Below are 11,824 nucleotides of genomic sequence, written 5' to 3'. Positions count from 1 at the left end.
AAGTATGTTTGAAAAGCTTGCTCAGAAAGATATGAATTTTTTTTCTAAGCCAGTTGATTATTGAGAAGAAAAATAAATACCGCGTAAGAGGGAAAGGATTAATAGTGTGTAAAAAGTAAATCTATTTACGAATTAGATATATAGTTGTAAGATATTCATTTGGTTAAAAGAAGAAATAATATAAATTAGTTAGTGAAATATATATAAAAATACATATATAAGTATTTTAAATTATTTATTATGCTAATAATAGACTCTTTCATAATCAATTCATTTTACAAAGTAGTAACTTAAATAGATTTTTTTTATAATTAAATATAGTGTTAATAATTATAGAGTAGTAATTGAAAATTACCGTGCACGGCACGGGACCTAAACTAGTTCATTATAAAACTTTGACCAAATGTAACATTACTAATTTAAAATAAAAAAATTTGTCATATAAAATGCTGTTGAATTAGTCTAAATATATAGCTTATCAACTTTTACTAACTCAAATCCAACATGCTAATGATCAAAATTGTATTTAACAAAAGTGATACGGAGTGCTTAATACAAAGTATTACTAAATTAGGTACGTATATCAGTATATGGAAACCTATGAAATACAAAAATTTTCATTTAATCTTCTTTATATTACAAATTATAACACATTCAAATTGTGACAGGAGTTGAGGAAGGCAATTGCTAAAACAATCTATAAAGATAGAGGTATTACGAGTGATGAAATATTTATATCAGATGGAGCACAATGTGACATTTCTCGCCTGCAGGTAAAATATATAGTAGCTTTTTACTTCCTAGGTTTATTTATTTTTTTTATTAATTTTTGAGGGAATTTCTTACATATTGTTCTAATTAAACGTTTTAAAAACAATTTTTTTATTGTTTTTTTTTTTTTTTGTTAAATATTTTAACACGCAGATGTTAATGGGATCCAATATAAGCATAGCCGTACAAGATCCTACATTTCCGGTAATAATTTAAGACATCTCTCTATTATACACTTGGATTTTTTTTTTTTTGTTTGTTTGTTTTTGTTACGGAGCACAATAAATTAATGTACTCATAAGACATAATTTTATGTCTCATCGTGTTACTCTAAAACATAAAGTTATATTCACCTGATTTTTATTTATCTGAACTTATTTAATCTTATATGAACTACATGTACTTATCTAAACTTATTAGACCTTATAAAAACTTATTTCAGTTGTAATTTGAACTTGGACAATCTTTATCAGAACTTATTGTTCCTGAACTGAAGTTATAGAACCTGAAATAAGTTAAAATAAGGTGAACAAAACAGATCCTGAGTCAAATATAGTGTGCACGGGACACAAATGAAATTTTACAACTAACTAATGCAAGAATCAAAATTTTACATGACATATCTCAACCCTTTTGTTGATCAGGCCTATGTTGATTCAAGTGTTATAATAGGCCAAGCCAGCAAATTTCAAGAACAAACAGGAAAGTACAATAACATTGTGTACATGAGCAGTGGCCCTGAAAACAATTTCTTTCCAGATTTGAGCAATACTCCTAGAACAGATATCATTTTCTTTTGCTCTCCTAATAATCCAACAGGCTATGCTGCCTCTCGTCGAGAATTAGAGCAGCTTGTTGAATTTGCAAAGATTAATGGCTCAATTATAATCTTTGATTCTGTATATGCAACTTATATCTCGGATGATAGCCCTCGATCAATCTTTGAAATCCCCGGTGCCAAGGAGGTGTGTTCACTTCCATTTACTCACTCGATGAATATAATTTCATTTAGGGATGGAAAACAAGGCTTCAGTCCAAGTTTTTGTAATTTGAGACAGTTGGTGCCGTGTAATCTGGTACATAGCCTAGGTTAATAAGAACTTGTATGTGCAGGTTGCTATCGAAGTATCTTCTTTCTCAAAGCTCGCCGGGTTTACAGGAGTAAGATTGGGATGGACAGTAGTTCCCAAAGATTTATGCTACTCAAGTGGCTTTCCAGTTATTAATGATTATGACCGAATTGCATGCACCTGTTTTAGTGGCGCCTCTAACCTTGCTCAAGCCGGTGGCCTAGCGTGCCTTTCTCCACAGGGCTACAAGGTTTCTTTCCAGAATTTGGAAAATTTCTAACTTTAAAACTATTTATCTCATAAAAGTCTATTTAAATTGCTTTTTTCTTCTGGTTTTTTTTGCAGGCCTTACAATCTACAATCGATTATTACATGAAGAATGCTGAAATGTTGGCTGATACATTTAAATCATTCGGATTAAAAGTGTATGGTGGTCAAAACGTACCATATCTGTGGGTTCATTTTCCAGGCTCAAAATCTTGGGATATTTTCAATCAGATTCTTGAGAAAACTCATATATTAACAGTTCCAGGCAGGGGATTCGGTAACAAAGGTGAAGAGTTCATTCGAGTTAGCGCCTTTGCTCCCAGAGACTCTATTTACGAAGCATCCATGAGGCTAACTAACTATTTTAGTGAAACAACTCCAAAGAAGCTATTAATGAAGCTTCCATGAGGCTTAAAGGGAACCGATCTAATGATCATTTTCTCCTCCATCGTTGATTTCACAATAGAATACCACTCATACTCATTCCAATTATCACAGTGAATATTTCAAATTCATATCGCATTTAATGATGTAATATAACTTCAAATAAGCGCTTTCAGAGTAATGACGGTATCATCAAACATTTTTTTCTTAGTTGTTAAAGGTAAACGATATCAATGCAAAGTAAAGAGCTCAGTGAACTCCACAATGGACCCAACCAAAAAACAGGAATAAAGGGAACTTACCTACTAAAATTTACAATGTTGAAGCAATATGAAAGTTTGATTTTAAAAAGCTTGTAATAAACCACAGCAAGTATTCTACATTACCAAGCAAAAACCAGTTTTCCCAAGAATTTACCAAATAGCACAATTAGTTGCAAGGCATCATACATCATTACTATAATCTCGCGTAAACACAGTACATGGTATGAAAGATAACCCCTATGCCATGGAACTTAGTCATAGTACATACATTTCAGTAAAATATGGTCTGTGCATCTGAAAATGATCGGCTGAATGGGACTTGAAATATAGTTCGGATTTCACTGGCATCAGACAATACATGAGGACTACAGTAGTCGAATAGTCAATACTGGGCTACTGCAGCAGCCTATTTTAAACAAAATTTAAGCTTGGCAGCAACTACATACCATCCTAGTTATAAAAAATGTTCTTTCAAAAGACCCATTTTAATCGATGTAGATTATGATCCTAGCCTATTTGTTTGATATGAATGAACCAACACTCAACCCCTCTCTTGAGCTTCTATATATAAATATAACTCAATTTAGCTATACCAGTATTGTGATTTTAAACATAGTAAAATCATACTTGAGATACACCTACTACTGCTTAGCTCATTGATAAAACCAAGGATTCTTTCACATACCCTCAACCTGATTGTGGGATTCAAACAAGCAATTATATCAAACAAACCAACCAAAAAGCCAGGATCATAATCTAAATTGAATAATAATGCATAATTTTGTTGGAATCCATATAAACTTCAAAAGAGTTCTAAATTAAACTCGTTTTATAGCTTAAATTGAGTGAGCTATCACATGCAACTATCTCATGCATATATGACATCTTTCTTCCTGTTTACCATGAATTTGTATTAGCAATATAAGAGCCTGACCCAAAAATTATCTCACACAACTATATCGGTGCAATATTCATAACTAGGCCATTTGTATATCATAAGCAGTACTAGACTACTAGTACAATCACAATGCCACAAAACAGGTCAAACAAACATTTCAAAATAACATCCCCAAATTCAAGTGAAAATATAATGCCTTTTAAAGGCTCTTTTGAGCAGACGAAAGAATCCCTAAAATAATCTTACCACTACTCGGAAACCCTCATCGCCCATTTGAACTGAAAAATGCAATAGCTATATCCAAACAAAGAAGGTAGCTTAATTCAAACAGGAGGTAGTATCCTCTACTAATTTCTCGACGTTTTTGTTTGACACTCTACTAAAACAACCCAATTGAATTATTGGATATAGGTTCAAATTGAAGCTATTAAATTGCTCAATCCGGCCCCTAAACCTAAACTACTCCGGCAAAAGGTTCAAGTAATCCATATTACTCTTCCCCTCCACTAAACAATCATCGCAAGGGTCAAGTAACAACTCCAAACTAGTAAACTCAGTAATCCCAAATCACACATTAAAGCATTTGACAATCATATACCCATATAAACACAACACAGAAACCCCCTAAAATTCATCAATTAACTGCATATAAACACACTTAATAACCCTAAATTCAACCGATATAAATACCCAATCAAGCACAACCACAAAATTTAAAAGAAAAAACCCAACAAAAACTGATTCAAGCAATATAAATTACCCAATTAAACAAAAACAACAATCAAAACACAGAATTATATATATGAAAAAAAAAAAAGCAATAAACTGATTCAAAATTGTAGATCCAACATTTCCAAACTCAAAAGAGTAATTATAATAACCAATCCTCAACAAAACACAAGTTTGATAACAAAAACTAAATACCAAAAACTACTTTAACATAATAATTCGATTAAATTCCAAAAGAGGAGAGAAACCCTCACTCAAAATCTGGAAACCTCAATCAATCACCTCCAGCTTTCTGGTAAACATAGGTAAGACCACACTTACCACAATAATGGCGATCAAAATGATTCGCCATGAAAGTCCCAGCACCACACTCAGCATTAGGGCACTCCTTCCTCAACCTCTGAACCTTAGCAGAATCATCAACCTTGTAAAACTGCAGAACAGCGAGCTTAACCTTCTTCTTCTTGTGCTTAATCTTCTTAGGCTTAGTGTAAGTCTTCTTCTTCCTCTTCTTGGCACCACCACGAAGACGAAGAACAAGGTGAAGAGTGGATTCCTTCTGAATGTTGTAATCGGCTAAAGTGCGGCCATCTTCGAGCTGTTTTCCGGCGAAGATGAGACGTTGTTGGTCTGGTGGGATGCCTTCTTTGTCCTGGATCTTGGCTTTGACATTGTCGATGGTGTCCGAGGATTCGACTTCTAGGGTTATGGTTTTACCCGTTAGGGTTTTCACGAAGATCTGCATTTTTCTGGGTTGAGGATGAAGATGAGGGGGTTTCTCTCTCCTCTGATTTTTGAGGCTGATGCTGAAATGGGGGAGGGGAAATTAGGGTTTTTGGGGATTGCTTGGGTTTTTGTTGAGTGGGTTGTTGTGTTACTAGTTCAACAGCCCATTGGACTATTTGGACTGATTGGATAATGGATAGTGGAATGGACTTATTGGTTTTCAATTGTTTTTTTTTTTTTTGTGTCTGTCGTTTGTCGTAGAGGTGTCAAAAACTGACCGATCAAACTAGCTAATACTCTCTCGCTCCTCCGTTTTTTTCTTTTTTTTTTTTTTTTTTTTTTGAAAGCATCAATTGGTCTCGTATTGTAAAAGTAAGATGGGGACTATGAAGAGAAAATATATGAGGGATAGTAGATATTTTTGTTATTTAAGTGGAGATTATGGAAAAGAGAAAAATGATAAAATAATTTAAGTGGGATTTAAAGTAATAAAGAAAAATTATAAAATATAGTATTAAGTTACCAAATATAGAAGTGATGTATTTACAAAAAAAAAACCATATAAGGGAAGTGACGAGTTTAAAAAAAACGGGGGGAGTAATTAATTTGTATATATTAACTACTATTAAAACAAGTCATGCTAATATCATTAATGGACACATGTCAACTTCTTATGGAAAAAAAAAAATTCCGCATACTTCTCTCAAAATGAAAAAAAGAGAATTAAAAAAAACATGCAACACATGTGACTTATCTCGTGTCTAGAGGTGTCCACTGTGCGAGTCGTGCGAGATGGGTCAGGGTTAGACGGGTCGTGGGTTGGCGTTTCATGACACACGACACGACACATGTAGGGTAGGGTGGGCCGGGTCGTGGGTTGGGTCGGAGAAGTTGGACACTAAACCTGGGCACGGGCCGGGTTGGCCGCGTGCCGCCTGAACGGCCCGCCGTTCGACGCAGCCCGGCACGGCCCGCTCCCCAGCCCGGCACGGCACGGCAGTTGAGCTTCGTGCCACAGGTCGTGCCACGGACAGGGTTCTGAATTCCCAGGCACGGCCCGGCACGAGCACGGCCAGGGCCCGCCGTGCTGGCCCGCTGGCACGGCCCGCGTGCCCAACGGACATATTACCGTTTAAAAGCAACGGCTAGTTGCTTAATTAGCCAAAAAAACGGCTACTTAACGGCTATATTTTTGCCAATTTGCTCCCCAAAAATTCTATAAATACCCACCTCCATTTCATTCCCAAATCACAAAATCACAATCTCTTCTTCGTATCTCTTATATTCTCTAAATCTCTAATAATCCTTATTTTCTTAAATTCTCTAATTATTCTCTTAAATTCTCTAATTATTTTCCTAATATCGGAAAAAATTAAAAAGTTCGTAATCGTAATTAGTGGAGCGTTGAAGCACGGTTGTAAGATCTAAACTAATCTTTAATTTATTTGTTTTATTGTTATTATTTGAATAATCTTGTTTAATTATTATTGTTGTTAATTGTTATTGTTGTTGTTATAATTGTTGTTATTAATTATTATTATTGTTACAATTGTTGTTATTATTTATTTTTGTTGTTATTGTTATTGTTATAGTTGTTGTTATTAATTATTATTATTGATATTTTTATTGTTAAAATTGTTGTTATTAATTATTATTATTATAGTTAACCAATTTTTATTAAAAAATTAATTGTTAATTATGGCATCGAACAACCCATCATCTAGGTCTAGGGCGAAAGGCCGACTTACCCGTAGTAGTAGTTCTAGGGAACCAACAAATACAACGAGCCCCCAAATTTCGAGTCCAACTAATGACCCCATTTACTTCCCCCCGGGCTATGAGCCATATTATATGTCGGGAATTCCACCACCACCACCAAACCAATTTCCACCACCACCACCAAACCAATTTCCACCACCACCACCAATATCAAAATCCACAACAATTCCCACAATTCGGTCAATTCCCACCTAATTATATTGGTGATCAACAAAACTATTATTCTAGCCAAAGTAGCCAAGAAAGTACCAAAATTCCCTCCGGTTCTACCCCTTCTACTACCACTACTAACGCAAACACACATCATGAATGATTAACCGAAAGTGAGATGGTACTTTTGAAAAACCGAAGGAGTGAGGTATGGCGTTATTTTGTCCTAAATAAACAGGGTCAAACATATGCAAAATGTAAAACATGTAATGATGTATTCACGGAATTTACCAAATCCGGGACGGGACACTTAACTAGACACATGAAAGCTTGTGCAAAACCAGCTAGTGATCCAACCCAGCCCAAAATTTCCCAATTCCATCCATACGGCTTTACATACAACTATGAGAGGGATAGGGATGAACTAGGAAAAATGATAGTACACGCCGAACAACCTTTTCTTTTCTCGGAAAGTGACCCATTCAACACCTACATTAACAAAGCACTACAACCCCAACATAAAAGAATCTCTAGGAAAACCGTTCGTTCCGCCGCAATGAAAATTTTCCTAGAGTACAAAGTCCGGTTACAAGCCGAATTGAGTAACCTTAACTGTAGAGTATCTTTAACAGCCGATTCTTGGGGTAGTGGTTATAAATATCACTATTTATGTGTGACTTGCCATTGGGTATATGATCAATGGTTGTTACAAAAAAGAATAATACATTTCAAAATGTTGGAATACCCACACACCGGCATTAACATTGCTCACCATTTAATGCAAGCAATAGACGAATACAACCTTCGAGATAAAATGATGTCTATGACTTTTGATAATGCAACCTCTATGACATACACAACTAATCTTATCAAACAAAACTTAATCGATGTACTATTAGACGGTGAAGTTCTTCATACTAGATGTGTTTGCCATGTACTTAACTTATGTGTACAGGATGGAGTTCGGGCAATTGGCCCATACTACAACAAAATCAGAGATGCTATTATGTCTATTAATAGCTCTAACATGAGATACCAAGAATGGAAGAGTTTTCTAAAACAACAAAAGATAAGGGTAATAAAAATTAGAACCGATTGCCCAACTAGGTGGAATTCCACCTATGACATGTTAACAAAGGCAATTGAGTACAAGGGCCCGTTAACATTATTTTACAACCAAAATTTTCCACAAAATGCTTTGTATGATGATGATTGGAATAACTGTGAAAGATATATGCAATTTTTACAGTTATTATATAACATGACGTATTGTTTTTCTACTGTTTACAATCCTTGTGCTCAAAACTTTCTTTCTAATGCATGCTTACTCGCCCAACTTTTCGCTGATCATTGCAATCAAAGTGATTATGATCAGTATCTTCCAGCAATGGAAACAAAGTGGCGTAAATATTACAGTGAAATTCCTTTGATTTATATTTTTGCTTCTGTTTCGGGGTTTTCTGATGTCCTGCGGGAGAGTTACAATTCCGAGACTGGATCCGGACGCCTGTACCTGCAAAACAAACGGATACTCCGAGTGATTGGAGATCCGCCTCCAACGGTCAAGTTAGTACTTGTTTAAGGAGTAATTAATGCGGAATATTGTAATTAAGTCTCTCTAGGTGAGAGTGTTTAATGTGAGTAATCCCCTTTAATGAGGATTAATGAGCATATTTATATGTCTTGGGACGTGTGCCAATTCCTAGGTTTAGGTTAAACCTAGAGCTGACTGGTCCTCCCACGAGAATTGGGCCTTGTGGGCCGATTTACCCATTTGGCATGGGTGGACACATGTCGCGTTGCCATTGGTCCATGGAGGACGTTTCTCTGGTTGACACGTGGCAGGCTCCTATAAGCCTACGTGAAGGACACGTTGCGGAACCTGGTTGGTCCACTTGTCAGATGGTGATTGGTGGATAAAAATCCCCTAATCATTTGCCCCTCACAGGTGGCACGTGACTGGTCACGTGTTACCTGTGACAGGTGTCGCTCCGTAACAGGCGACGGCCTGCTACAGGTGTCACTTGATGAAAGGACGAGAGTTTTTCCCGCTCAAATTTTGAATTTGGGAGTGACCATTTGCCTTCTCATTTTGCTTATATAAGGGTGTGTTGACCTCAGTAATTTTCACACTTGAGAACTTTTTAAGAGAACCCTCGGACCCCTGAACCTGCTCTGACATTCCGGACACTTTCTGCCTACCGCCTGCTCTGACAAGTCGGCTGTTTACTCAGAATTTTCAGAACTTCATCAAATTCTCGCTCGTTCAGGTAACCGTCGGTTCTCTCACTCTTAACTTTTTCTTTATTTTTTCCTTTTTGAAATGGCACCACGGAAGCACACGACACGACCTAGGTTAGTGATCAGCCGGTCACCGGGGACGGCTGAATCTAGGACTAGGAGTGTCGCCTGCCCTTTTTCGAACCAATCTTTGCCCTTTATACAAAGTCCGACTGTCTCTGTGTCTATGCAGAACGTAATGGCCAGAACAAAAAGAACTGCTAGGATCACAAACTCGGACGACTCCTCCTACCAGGTGCCGATTAGTGAGACATCTGACCAGGCGCCAGATGCTGAAGTGAACCAAGGCGGCTTGGCCGCCGACAGCTCTGAGGGAGGGGTCAAGGTGGTCCCCTCCCATTTTACCGTAGACATGTCTACATTTTCTCCTGCTCCTATTGAAGGAGAGGAGGCGGACCTCTCTAGGAGAGGAGAGGAGTCGTCCTCTTCGGACTCTTCAGAGGACGAGTCCGATTCTAGTTCTTCTGGTCATGCTTCTCTAGATACAGAGGAGAAAAATAACCGCCTACAAGAGGCGAGGATTTCTCACGCAGTTGAGAAAGGAGATAATTGGGCGGAGCCATCCGCCTCCTATAGAGAACAAAACACCCCCTACTACTGCACAGTTCCGAAAGGCCGGATCAAGGTTATGCAAGAGAAAGTGGGGACCTTTATTGCGAACCACGTAATGGGCCCTGGCTTTTTAGTTTTTGTGCCAGAACCGGAGGACACAGTCTTCTGGCCGGTTGGTACCAGTTACGATGGCGCCTACTTTGGCTGCTATGAGGCGGCCATCAGAGCTGGGCTACGCTTCCCCCTACATCCGGCTGTTCAGCGGATCTTGGATGGGTATGAGTTGGGGTTATGGCAGTTAGCCCCAAATTCTTGGTTCAACGTTCTCGGCTATGTGGCCGGGTGCGAAATGCACGGGGTGGAGCCAAACTTCGAGGCTTTCGCCCACATGAACTATCTCAGCCGAACCCCTAAGGCAGGCGGTACCGTCTGGTACCAATTGACGAGCCACCGAGGCTACCTCATGACAAGAGGTAAAGAGAACAAATGGAAGGATTGGAGAAGCACCTTCCTTATCATTGAGAGTTCAGACACGGAGCTGAGCCAGCGCTTCAACAGGTGGAACAGAGATCCGCCTCTTCTTGCAGGCGGTCGCAGCATGCCGCATGTTCCCCAAGAGCTAAGAAAGAGATCCTGGACAAAGGACTCTTTAAATTAGAGACGAGGGTCGACTCTACTACAGGGGTGCGAGAGCAAGTACCCCTGCACTGCGTCTCGAGCATCAAATGGCTCTATGACGAGTACTTTCTGGCCGCCTGTGGCCTCAGCAGTCGGTGCTCAAGAGGTAGCCGGCCTGACGAATACGCTCTTTTTCCATACATTACTGTTATGATTTTTTATTAGCTTTGGTATTTATTTCTGCAACGGACGCCATGAGCAAAATTACCGCCTCCAAGACTGCGGCGGCTATGTTGCGTGCCTCCATCATGCAACAATCTTCAGCCGACTCTCCTAATAAGGAGGCGGCCTTAGTAAGTTCCAAGCTTTCGCCTTTTCCCTTTTTGAGGTTGGGTTTATACTTATACTGACCGTGTGCTTTTTTTTTTTTTTTTTTTTTTTAGACGGGCACACCAAGAACTTCCTCCTCCCAATAGCCGGACTCCAAGGCCCGGAAGACGACTGTTGCGAGCTCTCCTGGCACTGCCAGAAAATATGCGACGGCTGAGAAACAGCCGGCCACTCCTTCTCAAACTCTAAGCAGGCCGCCTAGAAGTATGGAACTGCCCTTCTGAATTCGGACTTACTTCCTTTTCACTATTTCTAACGTTCATGTTTTCGCTTGATGCAGCCGACCCTCAAGAACCGGACATGGTCGAGGTGGCCAAGTCCATGATCAAAGTCGTCCCTCCAGCTGAGAGAGAGGCGGTCAGGGGTGTCGGCACCCTTGACCTAGACGGAATTGCAGGGCTCCTTGCTGAGGTATACTTAGCATATTTTTGTTGTGTTAATTCCAGGACGCCTTTTTTTTTTGTTTGAAATCTGACGCCTGTTTCCTTTTACTCAGTCTCTACTCCGAGTAAACGGCCTTCGCAAGCCGCTTAATGTAAAGAACAAAGAGGAAAAGGCTGCTAAAGCTATGGCCGCCTCTGATTGTGATAAGGCAATGTTTCAAATTGCCCAAAATGAAATTTTGACAACTGATATTCTTTATTATCAGGCGCAAGCTACTTCTGCTATCTGGGCTTAGTTGGAGGCGGCCTAGAAGAAAAATAATGAGCTGGAGGCGACCATCAACAGTCTCAAGGCCGAGCTGAGACCTCTTCGCCAAAAGATGTCCTCATACGACACCTTGGAGAAATCCTTGGAGCGCGTTAAGGAACGCCTGGTGACCCAGGAGAAGAGTCTTACTGAGGAGCTCTCGGCAAAGGTCGAACAGGAAAAGAAGGATCTGGTCCGAGAGATGATGGAAGACTCAGCTCAAATCCAGCGCCTGA

General features: G+C 39.0%; 2 protein-coding genes across 2 annotated transcripts; one reads left to right on the top strand and one right to left on the bottom strand.

Annotated features, from left to right (window-relative positions):
* The first annotated feature begins 1,385 nt into the window (after window positions 1-1,385).
* On the top strand, window positions 1,386-2,516 carry LOC110696422 (aminotransferase ALD1-like). Its single transcript, XM_021873709.1, has 3 exons — window positions 1,386-1,736; window positions 1,885-2,091; window positions 2,187-2,516. The coding sequence occupies exons 1-3, from the start codon at window positions 1,386-1,388 to the stop codon at window positions 2,514-2,516; spliced, it is 888 nt and encodes a 295-aa protein (XP_021729401.1).
* Window positions 2,517-4,459: 1,943 nt separating this feature from the next.
* On the bottom strand, window positions 4,460-5,250 carry LOC110696482 (ubiquitin-40S ribosomal protein S27a). The gene has a single exon (XM_021873776.1). The coding sequence runs from the start codon at window positions 5,125-5,127 to the stop codon at window positions 4,657-4,659; it is 471 nt and encodes a 156-aa protein (XP_021729468.1). The 5' UTR covers window positions 5,128-5,250; the 3' UTR covers window positions 4,460-4,656.
* Between the last annotated feature and the right edge of the window lie 6,574 nt (window positions 5,251-11,824).

This window comes from Chenopodium quinoa, unplaced genomic scaffold (genome assembly GCF_001683475.1).
Source record: "Chenopodium quinoa cultivar QQ74 unplaced genomic scaffold, ASM168347v1, whole genome shotgun sequence".
Classification (NCBI taxonomy): Eukaryota; Viridiplantae; Streptophyta; class Magnoliopsida; order Caryophyllales; family Amaranthaceae; genus Chenopodium; species Chenopodium quinoa.
The sequence above is the reverse complement of the archived record's forward strand: the minus strand, read 5'-3'. Positions and strand labels throughout refer to the sequence as shown.

Excerpts from the sequence above, each read along its gene's own strand:
- LOC110696422 (XM_021873709.1), top strand. The coding sequence starts at position 1,386 with ATGACATATCTCAACCCTTTTGTTGATCAGGCCTATGTTGATTCAAGT. Across the intron at positions 1,737-1,884 it reads AAATCCCCGGTGCCAAGGAG|GTTGCTATCGAAGTATCTTC; the intron begins GTGTGTTCACTT and ends TTGTATGTGCAG. Across the intron at positions 2,092-2,186 it reads TTTCTCCACAGGGCTACAAG|GCCTTACAATCTACAATCGA; the intron begins GTTTCTTTCCAG and ends TTTTTTTTGCAG.
- LOC110696482 (XM_021873776.1), bottom strand. The coding sequence starts at position 5,127 with ATGCAGATCTTCGTGAAAACCCTAACGGGTAAAACCATAACCCTAGAA.